The sequence below is a fragment of the Lepisosteus platostomus genome, chromosome 9, assembly GCF_059453375.1.
Source record: "Lepisosteus platostomus isolate fLepPlt1 chromosome 9, fLepPlt1.hap1, whole genome shotgun sequence".
In the NCBI taxonomy this organism is placed as follows: Eukaryota; Metazoa; Chordata; class Actinopteri; order Semionotiformes; family Lepisosteidae; genus Lepisosteus; species Lepisosteus platostomus.
Window position 1 is genome coordinate 17,072,672 of NC_142619.1, and position 22,134 is coordinate 17,094,805.

The 22,134-nt window shown below is 36.9% G+C and overlaps 1 protein-coding gene across 3 annotated transcripts in view; it reads left to right on the top strand.

The window, feature by feature from the left end:
* cracr2aa (calcium release activated channel regulator 2Aa) overlaps positions 1-22,134 on the top strand; it is a 67,633-nt gene that overhangs the window by 35,246 nt on the left and 10,253 nt on the right. For all 3 annotated transcript variants that reach the window (XM_088646994.1, XM_088646993.1, XM_088646992.1), the window contains 9 exons: positions 3,335-3,425; positions 4,253-4,348; positions 6,644-6,831; positions 9,428-9,499; positions 10,345-10,390; positions 11,861-11,952; positions 14,956-15,364; positions 17,250-17,382; positions 21,972-22,053. In XM_088646994.1, the coding sequence (XP_088503120.1) occupies positions 3,335-3,425; positions 4,253-4,348; positions 6,644-6,831; positions 9,428-9,499; positions 10,345-10,390; positions 11,861-11,952; positions 14,956-15,364; positions 17,250-17,382; positions 21,972-22,053 (1,209 nt within the window). The remainder of the gene's footprint in view (positions 1-3,334; positions 3,426-4,252; positions 4,349-6,643; positions 6,832-9,427; positions 9,500-10,344; positions 10,391-11,860; positions 11,953-14,955; positions 15,365-17,249; positions 17,383-21,971; positions 22,054-22,134) is intronic.

The window sequence follows — 22,134 nt, forward strand, 5'->3', positions numbered from 1 at the left end:
TTAAATCGAACATCCCTTTGAATTTTGTTACTGGGTCTTCTTTTGTAAAATAGGAATGTGCAAGGACTAAAATTCATTTGTATTTGTAAAAGAACCTAATAAAACCCATGTCACTATGACCTGCTGTCTCAGTGGACTAATGAAGTATCCTACTGAAGTGCATACATTTCCTAAGTAGTGCCCACGGTTATTCACATTCTATTCATCTGGTTTCCTGTGTTACTGAAGTGTACAGATACTATGCAGAAGCTTTGTAACATACTGTGTTGAGTCTGTTTTCAGTTTAGGCATTTTATTACCTCTGACTAACAACAGATAAGGTATGGATAAAACATGTTTTGAGATACAAATATGGTATTGTAAAATATATTTAAACCATAATTGTTTAATTATCTAATTATCTAGTATCTTGTAGTAGATTGATTGATACAGTATACTGTAGGTATTCATTTGTTTTCAGTGAAATTCCTGAAAGCACTTTATGCTTCCAAATTTCCATCTTGCTCTGTCTGTGTATCACTAACATAACCGTAGTACTGTACACTAGCTGTTATTAATACCTTCATTTTAAATACAACTAAATGTAGTACAGGAGGTCCCCTTTTAATGTCCTAAATGGGGATCGTAAAACGGGGAGGTTACATGAATCAACTTCAAGGGGGAATTTCCCATAAGAAATCGGGGCTTAATGGGGACCAGGAGGATGTAAATATTCCACAGAGGACGTTAAGTGTGACATAGTTCTCAATATGAATTAATGTATTTGAACAGTAATAGGGACCAGAACATGACGTAAGTCTCTGTATTAACATTTTCTGTGTATGAACAGAACATTCATGCTTTCTGTGTGTAAACACAATGGTTACTGCACTGAGACATTAAGTTCAGCACTTAAATGTAATTTAGCTTTGTTTGAAACGTTTTAGTAACACTTAGTATTTGAAAATTAGCAATGAATTAGAGAAAGCTCATGTGTATGAAAGTATAATACTACATTAAATACAGTACACATGATGAATAAGGATATCTAATACTGTATGGAGTAAAATTATTTTAATTTATCTAGCAATGTAATCTGCTTGCACGTTTTGATGTTTCTCAACTTTTTTGTTAGGGTGCTTTGCTTTCAAAGGACTTAAATTCGGGGTATAGAAAAGAATTGCATAAGCGTCTCAAACACCTACAGCATAAGATAAAACTGTAATGTATAATGATTTCTATATAATACAGAGATATTTTTCAATAATTTTACTAGACATATGACTTTTTTTGTTCTGGATGCCAGTTTTAGGGTGGAGTTTAAGTCTTTGGGATGTAAAGTCAGGGAATTTTTAAGCAGGGTAAAGTTAAGTGGGAACCCCCTGTATATGCATTATTATACAGTAACTGCAATTGAACATGAAAAACTGGTGACAGCCTGCACCAATTTTATTTTTCCATTTTTGCTCACTGTCCAACAAAGTCCTGCATATTCTGCACAGGTGTCCTTCAATTAAGTTGGTCAGAAGTTGTCATGCTATTAGTGAGAGCAGAGGTGATGAGATTAAACATGTTGAATGTCAAAATTGGTCAAAATAAAAAATAAATCAGGAAAGAATATGCCCTGCTTATCAAATGAACAATAATTTGCCAAACAATCCCAGAAAATGTGGCATCAGTAAATTGGAGGCTGATTAAGTCAGTCAACTGTCTGAGGTGAGTCAATTTGCTCTCTGAGGTGTTCACAGCCAGCAGTTTTTAGCCAGATGAGACATGAGAATGAATATCAGTCCATCAATGATGGGACACATTTATGATTGATAGGAGGTCCAAATGTTAGTCTACTCTGTATATTATATAGAGTATAGAGTAATATAAAATAAGGAACAAGTTATAGGTTTATTCCATGCTGAAAAAAAGAAGAAAGAGAACACAACGTTTCGGCCGTGGAGCCTTCTTCAGGTGTGAGAGAGACAGGGCAGTAGGCAAAGGTAAAGTAGCCGGAGAACAAAGGTTGGGAGGGAGGAGGAGTGAGAGGCGGGAGCACGTTGTGTTCTCTTTCTTCTTTTTTTCGGCATGGAATAAACCTATAACTTGTTCCTTTGCAGCCTACGCATGCTGACGCAGCTACCCACCTGAAATATAAAATAATGTCATCTCCATATTACTCTACCAGGCTGCACAGCTCTGTATTGATCTGTGTCCGGGTCCGGGTACCTCACTTCCAGGTTGTTCTGTGGACTCATCCTGATGAAGCAACATTACATCTGGACAGTACATTTCCTTTTGTTGCTCATGGTTTCTGACAGGCTTCTTGAATATGCTACTGGCTATAGTAAGCCCCATTGAACGTTTGGAGGATAAACTGGTAGTCTAGAACTCAGGAGACCAGTAAACAGACATGCACTAGATCTAGATCTACAATAAATGAAATAAGATGGTGTTTGGAACCTGATGCAAATCATGTGCACTTTTTACCACAGTGGCCACACCTCCTACTCACCTGTGACTTGCAGTACACAGTAGACTTGTCTTTGATCAGTACTGTTCGTGACGAGAGTGAAATCAGCATGAATAATTAATAATGAATGTTCAATAAAATTTCAGTGCACCTTTTACAAACAGCTCGTCATTTTTGATAGCTTGTTATGAATTTGTTAAAAGTACATGATGTTTCTTTTTTATGTTCAGTATTGTGATTTGCAGAAGAATTCTTAAAAAGCAAACCAACTTTCTGCACATCTCTGCTTACTTGTGGTCAAGAATGCATCGCTGCTCTAAACTGTTTTATCTCTGTAAAAAGCACACTTCTAAAGCTGTTTCTAGATTATACAGAGTCTTCTATGGTAACCGTTGTACAATGTGAGGTTATAATGATAAAGACTATTTAATTTAACACTCAGCAGGTTCTAAAGAAAAAGCCAAAGTACCTAGGATGTAAAAAAGCTAATTATTTTACTTTTTATTGAATTTCTCAGATAATATCCTAGTGGCTAACCACAAATAGCTAACCTAGTGGTTCCAGTGTGCCGAAATGTGTGTAATTGTCCTGAAGAATAATTTGGATTTTATTCTGATTATATTATTCCAGTACTTAAAATTATAAATAATTTTCTTCATAAGAGAGAAAACCTTTGTTTTGAAGATTGTATATTATGAAGGCTGTATGATTAAAAAAAAATGTTTTCTTCTACCTTTTTAATCTAGAAGAATATGGATATTGAATATTAGGACATAATATTTTCTTCAACTCTTAATAGGATTTACACCTTTAGTTTCCTTGCACATTTTTCAGATTTGAAAAAAAAAACATCAAAAGGAAAATTCTATAAACTTTTTTTGCCACAATTTATAGAAAGGCAGCAACACATGATGATGAGATCCAGCGCCTCTATGAAGAAATGGAACAACAGATTAAAAATGAAAAGGAGCGAATACTTATGCAGGTGAGAAAAGCTTCCGATTTTGTGCTTCATTTTGAGAGATACAGTAGGATGCAATCATCATCCTTCCATTTTCTAACCACTGTATCCAGTACAGGGTCTATGTTTTCAGAGGGGCCCTGTGCAGATATTTGCCTATTTTTTTTTGTTTTTGCTTGTATTATTCCTCTGCAAGTCTGGGTTTTGAAATATGTTCCTAATGACATAATAGTACCTAAAGAAATTCCATTCTTCATATTATAATAATATAGGAGAATATAAATCACCTCAACTGAATTCACTCATATGGCAGCAATCTGAGACATGAGGCCTTTTAAAGCCAAAAGGAGGTCTGAAGGCTTCAGATCAAGCTATTTGATTTTTTTCTTCATTTTTCAATTGCTTTACTTTCTTGGCACTTTAAAAAATAATGACACAGTACTGAGCTCTGTGAAGTTGGCCCCCATACAGCCAGCACAAACGATGAAACCCACCTCATTCGTTAGTGCTATGTTTGTGCCGTTGAAAGTAGCGTTTGTGCTGCTTTTGTTTCCGAGATATAGCGCCACGGTTCCCCTACGATGTTGTTGGGGGGCTGAGTGACGTCACGACCCCGAAAAAACAAGGCGCTATATCTCGGAAACAAAAGCATTACCAACGCTACTTTCAACGGCACAAACGTAGCACTAACGAATGAGGTGGGTTTCATCGTTTGTGCTGGCTGTAGGGGGGCCACCTTCACAGAGCTACAGTAGCGTTTTAATTCCATGTATTACTTGCCTATGTCCTTTAGCGTGGTTTTGATCTTCGGGTGACTGCTATCTCAGCATGTGTTCTCTGTCACTGACCAGGATTCGGAGCGCTTTCTCTCCCACAGTCAGGACCTGGAGCAGCAGCTGTCAAGAAAGGAGCTCGAGCTGGAGCAGCTGATCCAGAAGCAGAAGAGGGTAATAGCAGCACAGCCACTGCCAGAGCTGCACAAGGAAACCCTCAATGTTCAGCCTGGCCCTCTGGCAGTGATTGTTCTTTTTTAATATTGCTGCTGTATTTCACAGTAGGAGTGTGGCTGTGCTGGGCTCTATCCCTGATTGCATGAGAGCTTAAGAAACGTTGCAAACAAGAGGAGGCCATTCATCCCATCTAGCCTATTTCATAGTTATAACTATCCAAGGATTTCATCTAGCTGTTCCTTGAAAGAAACCAGGATATCAGCACAACAGTGCTGGTTGGCTTGTGCTAGACTCCCACGTCCTTTAGGGTAAAAAAAGTTTCCCCAGTTAATTTTTCAATGAGAATACTGTACTTTTATCAAGTCCCTTTGCTCCCTTCTCTCTACAAGATTTTAAAGGTTTATTTTCTTTAGCCTGTTAGTGTAGGACATTAATCCCTGGAATTTATCTTGTTTCTTATCTCTGATTCTAGAGCAGCAGGATCTTGTTTAGCATCAGTCCAAAGAAGTGCAACCAAATACATTCTAGGGCTTAAATGAATATCCTACACTGACAAGACATTACTGCCATAAGAAACAAAAATAACTACCAAAGATTTGCCGTTTTCTGTTTTCAGAACTACATTGCAAAGGAGTAGAGAATCAAAATTAACATACTGTAGCATCACTATATTTAAAAACTCCAAATTTATAAATATTTTAACCTATTATGACCTATTATAGAGGGTTTAATTGAGGCAATTCCAGTATTCCAATATTGTTAGAGACAAATCAGTTATCAGTTACTAGTTATGTTGTGAGAAATTATATATGTCAAAACATTTCCACTCTTAGATTCCACTTCCTGTTAGTAATTTCTGTGTGCCATACTATTTGCATTGTTCTGGTTTGAATTTCATTTCAATTAAGTTGTGTTTTTATTGCTTTGTATGTTGGTAGCATAACAAGAAAATTTAATGCATTAAGCTGAATGTATAGCAACACCTGTTTCTAGAGAACTTGTACACTAATCATGTGATGCAAATTAATAGATTTAAATTATCTCTAGCTTTCACCCTCTTAAACAGATCCACACTAGGGCTTTTAAAGCTAATCAAACTAATGAGGAATTCTGTTACTCAATTTATTATAATCCCTTTTTAATAAAGAACACCCAGCCTGATTCTGTGTTAGAGCCATTAGTCACTTCTTTTGTATAGAATTTAAAACTCCTTGGCACCTCTTAATTATTCTTATTGCTAATGAGCTCTGCATCCTTCCCCATTGACAACATGGTTTCTTCACAAAAAGAATCTCTCCTAGATAGGACAGGCTAATCAAACTGTCGGTAGCTCAAGGTCACATTGTGTTCTTTGCATTTCTTTGATGAATGAGGATTTAAGTCCTTATTCCCATTTTTAACACATAAACAAAGTTAGCCAACTACATCAGAATTGAAAATTGGCCTTTTTCTTTCCTCGGTTTGTGAAGCTTACAGAAAAGGCATTGCTTCTTAAAAGGTATATTTTTGTTTATTTAATATTATTCCATTTTCAATTAATTTTCAGCATTCACTTTAATTTCTACTGGATAAACTGGTTAGCCATTCCAAGCAGTCTGGAAATAGTTTTTGATGCTTCTATATATTTAAGGAGTGTGTCTCATTACAGACATTTAGGCACAATTAATTATTTGATAGAAAACACCAGTATAATTGGGGTGCTTGTCAAAGTACTGTACCTCTTCTATACCTAATGTGATGCATACAAAAAAAAGAGTAAAAGTAGAGCATATTGCATGAAAGATTCATTCCACAACGGAGCTTCTGTATCACATATTCTGGTAAAAAGAATCCTTGTTCTTTATTGTGCTGCTCCAGGCTTCTGAAAATTCCTTTTTATACTACATAATTGTTTATAGCAAACACTGGAATAGTCTGCAGTCTGAGTTGTTCAGTGGGACTTTCTATGAAAACGATTGAGATATGATTGGTATCAGAAGCCAGATACATCGTGATTCATATTTCAAATAGGATAAGCCTAACATCTTGAAATTTCCTTTCATAACTTTCCCACAGTTTCATGGAATACCTTATGTTCAATACCTGGCTTTTTTTTAGTTTCTGAGGTCATTCTGCTTTGACCCACTTGATTCTAATTTAGTATTTAGTAAAATAATCTTACTGTTCATCATATTATGTATAAAACATGTTTAGAAAATGCTGTTTTGAAACAGGTTCAGATGCTTTGTACAGTATACATGCATGTTTGTTTCAAAGCTGGAGATGATGTGCTGTGTTTTTGCCTCCTCTCAGTTGGAGAGAGAGTGTGTGGAGCTGCACAGTGAGCAGCACGAGACCAAGGTGGAGAATGTGAAGCTGAAGCACACCAACGAGGAGCTGGGGAGGGATCTGGAACACACCTGCCAGGAGCTAGCCCTGGCCCAGGAGCAGCTCCACCTTCTACAGGAGCAAGCATCTCGACTGCATGAAGAGAGGGAGATGTGAGCACACTCTTGTGGTCCTTTTACTGTACATGTAGAATAACCACTTCTTGCAGTTCAGGGTTGCAGGAGGACTGGAGTCTATCCCAGAAAGCAACAGGCACAGGGCAGGGTATACCCTGGACGAGAAGCCAGTCCATTGCAGGGCAAACGGACAGAGACATCCACGCACTCACACCACGGCCACTTTTTTCCCAATGCCAGTTAACCTACCAGTATGTTTTTAGAGTATGGGAAGAAACCGGAGCACCACTGTTCCACCCATACACAGTATATAAGAAGCTATAATCATTAAAGATGTTTACATTTTATTATAGCTTATTATACTGTAGCTAGCGGTGTGGTTGCTCTGTGGCTAAGGATCTGTGCCTGTGGCTGAAAGGTTGCTGGTTCGTATCCCGCGGCCGGCAGAGGAATCCTACTCCGTTGGGCCCCTGAGCAAGGCCTTTAACCCCACATGCTCCGGGGGTGCTGTATAAATGGCTGACCCTGCACTTTGACCCCAAGCTTCTCTCCCTATCTGTGTGTCTCATGGAGAGCAAGTTGGGGTATATGAAAAGACAAATTCCTAATACAAGAAATTGTATATGGCCAATAAAGTATACTTTTACTGGAGTGTGTTGACGCATTACATGTTGCTCCTTGTCTGTACTGTATGCCTGTTTTGTCTTGTGGGCTTTTTGTATCCAGTTTGTTTTTATAAGCATTTTATTGCACATGTGCATATGACAAGTAAACTGAACTGAAGCTGAACTGAACATTATCTTATGTTATCATAATACATAGCCAAAATCCAATACAATAAAGGGATTCAGATTTTATCAACAATATCTGCTAAAGGGGAATTTTGTCTGTTAAATCAGAAACACCAGATTTTTCCTGCAATAATGGACAGAATAACAAGGCTTGGTTAAGGGGTTTGGAAAACAGGCTTGGTGTATATTTAGAAATAGGGTAGAATGGAAGAAATTAAAGTATAAATGAGTGGTAAAATATTGTTAAAGTACATGTGCTGGACAGGGATTGCGTCATGGTTTAACATTGTTTAAATAAACAATATGTAACATGAAAATTAAATATTTTCAAAAAACTATAATGCAGTAATTCAAAAATAATAAAAGCAATGAAAAACATCTTCTACAAAATACCTTTAAATACAGTAGGTCTAAAAGGCATGGCTATCATTGTGAAATACAGGGAAAGGACGGCTGGTATGGAGGTAAGCACACTGCTTACCATGGGCGTTGATTGTGTTTCATATGCTTTAGTTAATTTTTAAAAAATAATTTTGAAAAATAAGCTAAAATGCAAACAATATGTACAGTACTGTACTGTAAAAAAACCTCTGTATAAAGCATAAATAATTAAATGAGGTACAAATTCAGGATTGTCAATGGTGCCCTATTGGGGTAGGTCAGTTGCTTACGATGGGTGTTTTCTTATTTATGAAAAAAAAGGCACAGGAACAATTTTCAATGACTGTATGGATTGCAGTTGTTAAAAAATAAGTCAAAAGATCCAGAAATCCTATATATACAGTAGTATATATTTCTCAAATAGTGTGTTTGTAGACTAAATAAAATTAATTGATGATTTAACAGACATTTGGTAATTTACCTCTTCACACCTATTAGTGTTTTCAACTGAGGGTTTGATCGAAGGTTTAAAGATGATTTTACCAGAAAAGATTTGTTTTGCATTTTAGAGCATGCCTCTTGGCATTGCAGTCTCGTGTCAGCTATCATAAAGATAGGTTTGCTTTTGTTCTGCAGGCAGGGTAGCTCTTATCCGGAGATAATCATACTTTAGGTTACACTTGAGCCAGGTACATTAGTTGTATTTACACTGCCCTAAACCTCCTTACAATTGTCCTAAAAATACCTGCTACAGAGTATTGGAGTAAATAGGCTTCACAATTTAGCAATCTACTGTAGATGTTCAATGTTATTTCTCCACATCTTTGTTCGATGTTCCTTTTTCCATTGTTAAATGATAGCGTCTTTTTGTGAAATTGGTTCTTGAACGCAAAACCTTGGAAGAAAAGACTTTGGACCTGTTGATAATTGAGTTCTAACTTTCTAATGCAATAAAATATATATATATACTGTATATATCAGAGAGAGGTCTGAGAGGGGACCTGCATTAGTGTGAGATCTGAATAGGAACACATAGAGCTAAATTCTGTAGACTTCTGGCTGAATTTTGCTCTTTCTACAATTTTTTAGTGTGCAGTTTACCCTATACTGTATTGTATGCATCGCAATTGTATATAGAAACAATATGGTTTTAGGGATTTAGGAAAGACTATTTAATAAGAAAGGTGTGTTATTTATTTTGAACCCAAGAGACTAGTCAAACCCTTATGAGAATAATGCTATTCATGTGCATTTAAAGAGTGTACCATTGCCAAGTAGATGGCATTATTATATAGTACTGACTTCAGTGTTTTCTCACAAGTGAGCAATGACCCGGTAGACCATGCTTAAGCTGACTTCATGGCAGAAAACAAGTAAATAAACTAATTTCTGAGGGGTCAAATATGGGGGTTATTTGAAAGATGCCCCCTGACAATATTATTCACTGCTGTTGTTCACAGGGAGCTCTACAGGGTAACAGAAGGACTACAAAGAGAGAGAGCGAGCCTGTTGAAACAACTTGACCTCTTGAGGTATGAGCCACACACTTCTGTTCTTTTTATTAAGGCCCACAATAAGAGCTATAGCATATGTCCTTGCACCACAGAGGTCTGAGTCATGTTTTGAAAATTGATTTTTTTCTGAGTTTTTGTAGAAGTCTGGATCTGCATGCAAATACTTAATGTACCAAGTGATGGAAAATACTTACAATATATACAAATGTTATTTATAAGAAACACAAATCTATTATGATTTTAAAGGTTATAGAATGAAACACAATTAATATGCACTAACTTAATTTTGGATATTATCAGGGGCTTATTAATGCCTGAGCCCAGATTGGTCTCTCTAGTCAGGCTGGACCATTTACTTTGGGTTTTCCAAGGGCTGTTGCCTAGTTGGCCAAATGCTGCCAGGGTTAGGCAGGCTTGATGTATTGGCCAGGGTCTCCTTGGCTTTGCTGCCTAACAGCCCATGATGTTTGTCAATTGCTTGTGAGCTCACGGTTTTATTAGTGACTCATGTTCTGCTGCTTGCAATGTGAAAAGTGCCCAACAATACATATTTCTGGGGCAGTGAGTATGTTGGCTCCATCTCTTTTGTGAGGTTGTAGTGTTGTTTCCAAACTCAGACTATAAAGTGAGAAATAAGTTTTACTTTTACTTAATGCAAAATAAGTATTTAGCTTTTGCAATTATCCATTTTCTTAATGTATTATAGTTGCAAATGGACAGAACAGTTGCAAACAACTGGTGGGGAACAATTTATAGTGGCTTTTGTCATACTTTTTGTTGGTCATTTTTAATGAAAATATCTGTCACCTGATATACATATTAAAGTTTGTTGTATGTAACAATCTTGTAAAAATCTTTCCTAGGGAAATGAACAAACATTTACGAGATGAGCAAGATATGTGCTATCAAGTAAGTAAATTGAATCAACAGCTGAACTACAGTAGGTAACTTTTAAAGACATAGCATATTTTTGTGACATTATTAGAGATACCAATTTTGAGAAAAATGAAAAACAGTCTTCCCAATAAATTATTTAAATAAATAATACTGGTTTTGCTATATGAGCTAATATGAGTTTCATAGAAAATACAGAGCACTGGTGGTGAACCCCACAGAACATTTAAAACTTCAAGAATTACGTCATAAAGCAGCCAGGTTTTCGTTCTGTTTTTAAGTAGACAGTTCTGATCTGATTTATTGTGTCTGAGGAAGTAGAGCTATTGAATCCATAATTTAATTACTGCCACTTTTTTCAAGGGTTATTTCTGTCCAAAACAAACATCAAACATAAATCACATCTAACTACAGTTCTGAGGGCACAAGGTAATTGTATAATAATAATATTTGAGTGGGCAACTGAGTTAACATGAAAGCTGCAAGGGAACAAGTAGAGGGTAATTCCACTCTGAAAAGTAGAAGGATAGAGGAAAAACATGTTTCAGTCGTGTAGAAAACAGCAGGCATATAAAAAAAATGGTGTGGATAAGTAGAAGAAAGGAAAGAGCATTTGGAAATAGGCACAGAGTGAGACTGTGTTTCCAATTAAATTGAAATCTGGGAATACCATGGGAATTTTCAGAGCCTAAATCTGTAAACGACTGGGGAGACTTAAAAATTGTTCTCCATATCTATCCCCCTCACTCACACCTTACTGAAACCCCAACCAATATCATGTTTCTTTTTCAATTGTTTAGCGCGGATTAACCTCTACGTGTCTAATAATAATTGTCCAGAACATGTTTGTAATGTCAAATGTGATTTAGATTGTGTTTTACAACCAAAGATGGAAGATCATAGATGTCATTTATGAAGATATTTGTATGGCATGTTTTCTTCCCGTGCTGTTCAGTCTACAGCTTTGTTTATCTGTAGATGGTATAAACTGCAGTTTGTTGTGATTTATCTTTGATTTTTGTTTTGGCCACAATTTCCCCTTTAAATGGTTCACAGTTATGGATATGTCCATAACTGTACATAATGTACAAGTTTCCTACATAATGTACATTTTTATCAAACTAAAGACATGATTTGTGGTATGGCAATTTCTAAAACAATTTAAATCCAAGTTTTATTAGCATTTCATAAACCCTGATGAGAAGCTAGATCAATATAATGCCTCACAATGGCTGTATATAATCTTTAATTGCAGTTTTATTTTATGTTTTAAATTGTGATATTTTTGGTTAGTGTGTTTTTCACTTGTCCTATGTAATAAATTAAAAAAGACCATCTAATAGCCTCTTGTATCCTAGCTTTCAATCTGAGATGTAGTAATCTTAGAAGGACAGTGAGGTATAGCTAATGGCTAGCCATTAAAGCAATCATACCAAACTGGGAACATTAGGTTTGGAAATAACACTGCTTATTTAATTATTGCAGAAGCCGAAGAATTCTGTCAAAAACTCTTCCTGGAATCAGAGATCTGGATCGATTGTTGGTAAACACATGGAAAGAAAGCAGTCCATTAAAAGGTAGTTCATTTGTTCAAGAATGCTTTCAGTGTTAATTGTTTTGAGTAATGTACTGTATGTCAGACATTCAGGTGATTTGTAATGGACTTCTCTGTTTGTGAAATAATGGAGTTTCTGAAAGACCTTGTTTTTAATGTGTTTTAATGTTTGTTTTGCAGCACTTTTTTAAAAAAGATTATAATGGAGAAAACAGACCATTTTGTGAAAATAATTGTCACTCTTAAAATATACAGAGTTGAAGCTAATATTGAAGTATTAGTTTAGACATGTACAGTAAGTAGACACAATTTAGAACAATGTGTTGTTTGGAAACCTTGTTCTCTATTTCCTAATAGTGTCATAGAAAGCTTTAATAAAATTCAAGACATCTATTCTTAAAGATACATTAATTTTTTTAATGAAGTTTCTCTTAGTAGTTTTATTATATCTCGGTGGACTCAGTGGAAAGGTTTGTTTAGTACTATGAGTCAATATCCATCCATCCATTTTCTATCCACTTCATCAAATTTAGGATGCACAAAGTCGCGGGGGAGCCAGGGCCTATCCTGACAAGCAACAGATGCCAGTCCTTCACAGGGCAGACAATGAGCCAGTATAATGTAATAAAGGGTGTTATTGAATGGACGTTTGGGTGAAGGTCAAACTTGTGCTTCCACATGCATAAAAGCTTCCTAGCTGAACACTGCGCCACCACACATCCTCTCAAGCAAAGCGTACCACTTCGTCACAGACGCTTCTTGCATTCGGCCTATCCAGGACGTTGCCTTCACTGCTTCCATTCATGACCGGAGCTATTCTCATCCCCCCAGCCTCAGAGATCCACCAAAAACAAGCGACTCTGCATCCACCGTGCAGTCAGTGTTTTTCTTTCAGGTCTCCTGTTGCCAGCAAGCCTGGCTTGGGGTTAGAAATCTGTATAGGTATTTTAGGAGTTCTTTTGTAGTAATGTGATGCCCTGCATCGCAATGTCCTTGCCTCCTTTAACTCAGCCATACGTGTTAAAGCCAAAATACAAACTATGCTATCTCTTTATTTGTCACCTTGTTTCATCATTATTAGAATTAGACCGAACAACTGAAATTCCTGTATATAAACCTGTTGAAAGCACTGTAGAAATTAACTTGTCAACACAGAACCTAATTATGTACGATAATGCATGAATGTCAGAGCTTTCTTCATACAAAATGCAGTCTTCACTCCATACCCCACCACTTCACAGACACTTCACAACTCGCACATTGCTGTTAAGCAGGTGTGGAGTGAGGATCATAATGAAAAGTGAGGTCATAACAGTGGAGAAAACAAGATACCCAGACTTGCTTGAAAATACAGTGCCTTGCGAAAGTATTCGGCCCCCTTGAACTTTTCAACCTTTTGCCACATTTCAGGCTTCAAACATAAAGATATAAATTTTTTATTTTATGTGAAGAATCACCAACAAGTGGGACACAATTGTGAAGTGGAACGAAATCTATTGGATTTTTGAAACTTTTTTAACTAATAAAAAAATGAAAAGTGGGGCGTGCAAAATTATTCGGCCCCTTTACTTTCAGTGCAGCAAACTCACTCCAGAAGTTCAGCGAGGATCTCTGAATGATCCAATGTTGTCCTAAATGACTGATGGTGATAAATAGAATCCACCTGTGTGTAATCAAGTCTCTGTATAAATGCACCTGCTCTGTGATAGTCTCAAGGTTCTGTTGAAAGCGCAGAGAGCATCATGAAGACCAAGGAACACACCAGGCAGGTCTGTAATACTGTTGTGGAGAAGTTTAAAGCCGGATTTGGATACAAAAAGATTTCCCAAGCTTCAAACATCCCAAGGAGCACTGTGCAAGCGATCATCTTGAAATGGAAGGAGTATCAGACCACTGCAAATCTACCAAGACCTGGCCGTCCCTCTAAACTTTCAGTTCAGACAAGGAGAAGACTGATCAGAGATGCAGCCAAGAGGCCCATGATCACTCTGGATGAACTGCAGAGAACTACAGCTGAGGTGGGAGAGTCTGTCCATAGGACAACAATCAGTCTTACACTGCACAAATCTGGCCTTTATGGAAGAGTGGCAAGAAGAAAGTCATTTCTCAAAGATATCCATAAAAAGTCTCGTCTAAAGTTTGCCACAAGCCACCTGGGAGACACCCCAAACATGTGGAAGAAGGTGCTCTGGTCAGATGAAACCAAAATCGAACTTTTTGGCCACAATGCAAAACGATATGTTTGGCGTAAAAGCAACACAGCTCATCACCCTCAACACACCATCCCCACTGTCAAACATGGTGGTGGCAGCATCATGGTTTGGGCCTGCTTTTCTTCAGCAGGGACAGGGAAGATGGTTAAAATTGAGGGGGAAGATGGATGCAGCCAAATACAGGACCATTCTGGATGAAAACCTGTTGGAGTCTGCAAAAGACCTGAAACTGGGACGGAGATTTATCTTCCAACAAGACAATGATCCCAAACATACAGCAAAATCTACAAAGGAATGGTTCACAAATAAACGTATCCAGGTGTTTGAATGGCCAAGTCAAAGTCCAGACCTGAATCCAATCGAGAATCTGTGGAAAGAGCTGAAAACTGCTGTTCACAAACGCTCTCCATCCAACCTCACTGAGCTCGAGCTGTTTTGCAAGGAAGAATGGGCAAGAATTTCAGTCTCTCGATGTGCAAAACTGATAGAGACATACCCCAAGCGACTTGCAGCTGTAATCGCAGCAAAAGGTGGCTCTACAAAGTATTAACGCAAGGGGGCCGAATAATTTTGCACGCCCCACTTTTCATTTTTTTATTAGTTAAAAAAGTTTCAAAAATCCAATAGATTTCGTTCCACTTCACAATTGTGTCCCACTTGTTGGTGATTCTTCACATAAAATAAAACATTTATATCTTTATGTTTGAAGCCTGAAATGTGGCAAAAGGTTGAAAAGTTCAAGGGGGCCGAATACTTTCGCAAGGCACTGTATTACAGCAAAGTCTCCTACGCCTTTGTCTCTTGTCTTTCAGCGAGGATGAAGATGAGATTCTCTCATACGCCAGGAGGAGAAATTCCGCTGGTCTGAATGGATACTGTCAGGTGAGCAAGGAGAATGAAGTTGACGGGAAAATGATGAGGAAGCCCCAGCTTCAGAGAATCATCTCTATTGAGGAAGATCACCTCCCCCAGTTGCTTCACGTGGAGTATGAGGCCCAGCTGAACGAATGGACTGAGGAGGACGATGATGTGGAGGACGACTCGGGAGAGTCAAAGGAGGATCAGAGATCCTTAGAAACAGCTCAGTCTCCTAGTCTTGAGGTTGCTGCTGTTTCGGTGATATCAGAAGACAGCACAGCTGAGGAGAGTGACCAGGCCTCTAGCAGCAGAGCTCCTTCCTCGCCAAGAGGGCAGCCAGTGGGAAAAGAAACACTATCACATGTAAGCCTATTACAGCAATGGTATTTGTACTGTTTCAGTTTCTTTTCAGCACCAAGCCCTTTGTGCACAATTTTATATTTTTGAAAGAGATGGTCAAATGGGCTGAACAGGTGGCAAGTATCTCAGTTTGTAGTGGTAGCAAATGGCTTTGCTCTTACTTCAATTCTTTATTAAATGAAAGGACATAGTATTACAGGCTGGTGAAGTTACTTCAAAGCATTAATTTATTTGCATAATAGTAACAGTTGACAGGTATTTTCTTCTTATGTAATTTGTTATTCAAAGCAGTATCTGCTTGATTTGTATTCTGGAACAATTAGGTTTCTGCTGGTCTGGTTCTTTGATGCATTAGCAAATTTTGTCCTGGAAACAAAACCAAAAAAAAAGATTTTGTGAAACTAGAAGGTGTTAAATGCAAACTAACCTTGTCTAAACCCTATCATTCATGAAACTAAAAATAGCTTTAAGTATTGAATTATGCCCCAAATCATGACAAATATGCATGATTTTGCAATACGTACAGTACAGTGGTGCTAGAAAGTTTCTGAACCCTTTAGAATTTTCTGAATTTCTGTATAGATTTGACCTAAAATGTGATCAGATCTTCATCTAAGTCATAAAAATAGATAAGGAGAACCCAATAAAACAAATAACACATAAAAGGATATACTTTTTAATTCATTTATTGATCAAAGTCATCCAACATTAAATATCTTCGTCAGAAAAAGTATGTGAACCTCTAGGATTATCAGTCTAGTTAAAGGGATAATTAGAGTGAGGAGTGTCAATCAATGGGATGACAATCAGGTGTGAGTTTGGGTGGCCCTGCCCTATTTAAAAAACAAACCTGAGTCTTCACCACAGGTTTGTGAACGCATGCCATGCTTCGATCAAAGGAGATTTCTGAAAACCTCAGAAAAATAGTTTGAAAAGGTTACAAAATGATTTCTAAAGACTTTGGGTTTCACTAATCCACTGTCTGATAGATAGTGTACAAATGGAGAAAATTCAGCACCATTGTTACTCTCCCCAGGAGTGGTTGTCCAACACAAATCACTCCAAAAGTAAGGCGTATAATATTCTGGGAGATCACAAAGAACCCCAGGGTAACGTCTAAGGATCTGCAGGCCTCTCTTGCACTGGCTAATGTCAGTGTTCATTAGTCCGCAATCAGGCAAACGCTGAACAAGAATACTGTGCATGGGAGGATAACAAGGAGAAAGCCACTGCTCTCCAAGATTAACATTGCTGCCCGTTTAAAATTTGCTAAAAATTACCTGGATGAGCCAACTTTTTTGGCTTAAATGAGAAACGTTTTGTTTGACGAAAACCAAACACTTCATTCCAACACCCCATCCCAACTGTGAAACACGGTGGTGGCAGTGTCATGGTTTGGGGCTGTTTTACTGCCATCATTGACGGAACTATGAATTCTGGATTGTTCCAGCAAATTCTACAGGAGAATGTCAGGGTATCCGTTCTTGAACTGAAGCTCAACTGAAGGTGGTTCTTGCAGCAAGACGACGAGTCTAAACACACAAGTCAGTCTACCAAAAAGGTTGAAGCAGAAGAAATTTCGTGTTTTGGAATGGCCGAGTCAAAGTCCAGACCTTAATCTAATAGAAATGTTGTGGCAGTACAATGCTTTCTTTTACTTTACTATAAACCATTTCCGTGACTTTAAAAGCTGAGCCCTGATATCATACTCCCCTTCCAGTCACCATTCATAGAAAAACCAAGATCTGACGGCAATCCTTCTTAAAAAAAATACTCTCAAGACAGAAAATAGTAGTTGTTCTAATCTTTGAAAACCTGTGTTGTGTGTTTAACAGCTTGATTTCTTTTGCAGTGTGTTATGTCTTGCACTCTCATGTTGCTTTTCTAGGAAGAGGGAACAGTTTCAGTGCCTGATCGCTTGTTTAAAATTGTCCTGGTTGGCAACTGCAGTGTGGGGAAGACCTCCCTGCTTAGGCGCTTCTGTGATGACCGTTTCTTCCCAGGAACCTCTGCCACTGTAGGTGTGTAGCCCTTCCAGTAATTAACCTGCTGGCTAAATAAGCCTTTGTATGTTGTGAGGCTCTTAGCTCACACCAGGTGTGTGTGTGTAGTTTGATTTTGTGTTCATTTCAGAATTCAGGAGAAAAAAGCTGTGATAAAGGTGTGTTTGTATGGTTTCACAACAAATTAGCATTATGCCCATTATTTTTATTAGCTGCTAATTTCTATTTTACTCCCATACACAGTAATCACACACTGAAAATCCATTGGGGGACTGTTTGTTTTCCAAGAATTTGAAGTTACCTAGGGGGGGGGTGCTTTTTAATAGCATGGATTTGATTTAGAATTTTTGAAAAATATTTTAACATTTGTGCTTTTGCACAGTATAATACATTTTTCTAACACATTTAGAAATTACATTTTCTAAAGGATAAAACTGCAATAAGTTATTACTTTTTTGTTTTTGTCTGTTTTTTAGTCAAATGGCATTGTGTACTTCAGTTCAGCAGACTAGGATGATGATGAGATGGACTGATTAAAATAGAAAACAAAAAACGTTTTTGGTATTGAATGATCCAGACTCTTGCAGACGCAGAACATGAAGATTTTGTTTTTGTGATAGATCTTTGTAGTTTTTTGGGGTAGATTTTTAGTGTACAGTACTCTGCTGCTGTGTTAGTTATTGAGGGATCCATTTAATTACAATTTGGATATCCTCTTTGTGGTGGTAAGATCATTTGATTTATTTAGGGTGATCAAATAACAATGTAAGACTTACAAGGCTGATGATATCTTGGCTTACTGATGGCTAGGATTGCATGATTCTAAAAGGTGAAACTAACTACAGAACAGAACATAGTGAACATACTCATAACATGGGTGATATGTTGAATACAGAATAAGAAAAGAAACTATGCATACTTTTTTACAGTAAAATATGCATATTGTTGTTACTGATTATTTTTGTATCAGTTTGATTAATTTGGCATTTTGTGACTGACCACAATACACTCAAGCGACATTGAGTATTGCATAAGAACTAAATCACCTTATTAGTGAGAGGTTTGATTAGGCATTGGCGATGAAGTGAACACAGAAAAGAACTAAGTCTTCTTTAGGGATAAATTGAGGTTTTGCATAAAGGACCATGATGGACTCGGCAAGCATTGTTCTACCATGCAGAACAATATGCTAATTGATGTGTATAACAGATAAACTGATGGGTAGCTTCAGGCTTTATGGTCTGGACAGGAGTGTCTAATCACTTCAAAACGATTCACCTGATGAGGCAATATTTCAACTGTGTTCCTAGAAATAAATCATAGAAAGAAATGTTCTCATGCTGCTTGGGTAACAACAGCTTTTTTGTGAGATGTGAATGTGACAGTTTTACAGTGGATGTTCTGCTCACCAGACTCTAGCCCCGTTGAACATTTATGTGATGAGCTGGGGTAGTGTGTGGTATCTAGGGCTCAGAATATCTACAGCTACCATTATATTGATCTGCATCACTGCCTGTAATAGTTGTGAACAACAACAAATAAGTCTCTCTTTTTGTGCCGTATGTAGTTCTCTGCAAAAAGACTAACATCATTAGAAAGCACAAGGAATTTTTTTTGTCATACTTCAGCTTTTAACCCAAATGCATTTGAAAACAAATTGAATCTATTTGGTTACAAATGTATGTGCATCACCCCCTGTCTCACCTCAAATCTATTACTGCGATAAGGAACTACACTTAAAATAAATGAATAGGAACTCTCATCCAGGCTGTATGACAGGAATGGGGTTGAATCCCATAAAACAGCATCAGCAAACTGGAGCAAAGCATACATTATACTAGATATCCTGCTTGTTTTGCTTCCAACATGGGCCATAGGTGCCACTAGACTGTGACATTTACTGTACAGTAGATTTCTTGTTGATAAAGTTGATTACAAGTTAATTAGCATAAAGAATTTAATGGCATGTCTGCTTAATAAAATATGAGTTCACCAGCTACAAAAAACATGGCCATTTTCCCTTCTAATAACTTGATCAATTAGTTGCTACTGTGATACTTTTCTTTTGATATTCACTCTAGTACAGTATCCGTTTCATCAACTTGACAAATGTGAGAAAATATATCAGTTATTTTTATATTATAGTTTGTGTTGACCCTATTAAAAATTTGTCAGTGTAGGAGCTGACTTGACGAGCGTTTTGATTTTTAACACGCACTTTTTCTCCATCCAGTATGGTAAAAGCTGCCAGTAATCACGTTGTGTGAAATTGGGAAGAGCTAAGCTTCCAAAATCTTTAAGCTGGTGCAAACCTATAAGGTTTAGGTTTTCCTGCATGTTTGTCTCCGTGAGTATTAAAAAGGTTTTTTTTTAGGTAAATGGTAGGGTTGAGAGAGAAACATCCACAAAGAACCATACTTGATAAAAAATGAATAGGAACTATTATCGTAGCAACTACAGTAAGTGAAGTTGTTAAAATTTACATAGATTTTGGAGATTAGATGTGAGACATGGGTGATGCACACACATTAGCAACTGAATATATATATATATTCAAATGCATTGAGAGTATTTGGGTTGAAAACTGAATTAGTACCGTATATGACAAATATTTCCTTGTGCTTTTTAAGGATGTTAGTCTCTTTGCAGAGAACTACATACAGCATAAAAATAAGAGCCTTTCAATTCTTTTTATTCACAACTATTACAGGCCTTGATGCAGATTATCTATATTGTGTTGTATATTGTTCATTCCTAGAAAAAAAAAATTGAATTCATTAAAATTGGGGAGCTATTTCAAGACACGTCTTTGTGCCATCCTTACAAGAAACACCAATCAGTAATAGCGATGGTGTGCTCTCTCAGACAATAGTATGTCCTGTCTTGTTCTCCAATTAATATTAAGACTGAGTCATGTTCAGGCTGTCAGCACGCACACTATTTTTGGCACCTATTCTAAAGCTTTATACAGTCCATTAGTAGCCAAGCTCCTTGTTCAGCTTCGGAAAGTCTTTTAAAGCTGCAACCGTGTTTTAGTCTCCACATTTTTTTTCCAGTTGTGATTGAGCCATTCGTAATGCAATGTCATATACGTATGTTTAGACTTCAGAAAAAAATAAAAAAATGGCACTCTAATAAATATGTAGAATTTTTCCATTGTGATGCTAAAGAGTAAGATATTGTTTTCTAGATATTAAAAATAGTGGATGTTACAATTTTGGGGCTTATTTTCTAATTTGAGCTTTGGCTATTGCTACACCTTTGCTTTCTATCTTAATATTATTTTTAATAAATCCTAACAAATGTTTTGATTTAATAGTAAAAATGATAATTAAAGTCAGTGATGTATCCTTACTGCAGTTACTTCATTTGCAGGATATACCTGTATGGACGTTTATGTTACGTTCAGTATTGTGGCTCCAAAATTAACAAGGTCTTTGTCACATTTAGGTGGAAACCAAAAGACTCCTAAGTGCCACCTTGTGGTTGACAATGGTATTGCTTTCAGTTATTCATGAAACTGATTCATGAAGACTTTTCATAAAAGGTTTTCCCATTTAAACCATCTTGTTTACATTTTTAGGAATGAGTTGACATTGTTTAATTGTTCACAGATTAAAGTATTCATTCTTCAAATTAATAACTGGCAATTAACTGGATAAAATCCGCAAGATATGACCTTCAATGTACAATATCATACTGTACATAGCAAGTACATTATTTAGTTATTATAGCTCTGCAGAACCTTTCTTAATACATAAACCTGTTTGGTTGTTTTGTTAAGGCTGCTTTCATGGGCTACAATGTCTGAAGGAACTTCATACCCTAGATAGAATCACAGCTTGAATATAACCAAGGTTCCTGGTGTTCATATGCAACTCACATGAGTAACAAAGATATGGCCCAGTATAGTAAAAGCTGCCAGTAATCCTGTTGTGTGAAATTGGGAAGAGCTAAGCTTCCAAAATATTTAAGTTGGTGCAAACCTATAAGGTTTAGGTTTTCCTCCATGTTTGTCTCCATTTACTTAGAAAATAGTTTTTCTAAGTAAATGGTAGGGTTGAGAGAGAAACATCCACAATAGTTCCTATTCATTTTTTATCAGGTGTGGTTCTTTATTGTAGCAACTAAGTGAAGTTGTTAAAATTTACATAGATTTTGGAGATTTGAGGTGAGATATGGGTGATGCCCACACATTAGCACACATTATATATATATAAACCTGTTTGGTTGTTTTGTTTAATCTGCTTTCATGGGCTAGAGTGTCTGAAGGAACTTCATACAGTACCTTAGATAGAATCACAGCTTGAATATAACCAAGGTTTCTGGTGTTCATATGCAACTCAAATGAGTAACAAAGATTTTTTAAAATATAGTACCAGAGCTTGTAGTGTGGTATAACCACAATAATGTCTTGTTTTTCATGTAGAGTTAATAATATTCCCTAACCTACTAAACAGTTGTGCAGTCTAGAAGTAAACTATAAACAGTTTTGTGTATACAAGCCATTTCTGACAGCCAGTTTTGTTTGGACAAGGCATTCTTTACTACTGTCTCAGATATCTAGTTTTTGTGTCCTTTAACATGTTTGGGTCTGTTACAAACAGGAATAGACTACAGTGTGAAAACACTAACAGTGGAGAACAGCCAAGTGGCACTGCAGATGTGGGACACAGCTGGACAGGAGAGGTAAGACTCATTCGGGTGAATTCACTAGTAAATCATGTTTTATAGATAAGCCTTACGATTTCTGAATTCTGAGACTTTAGT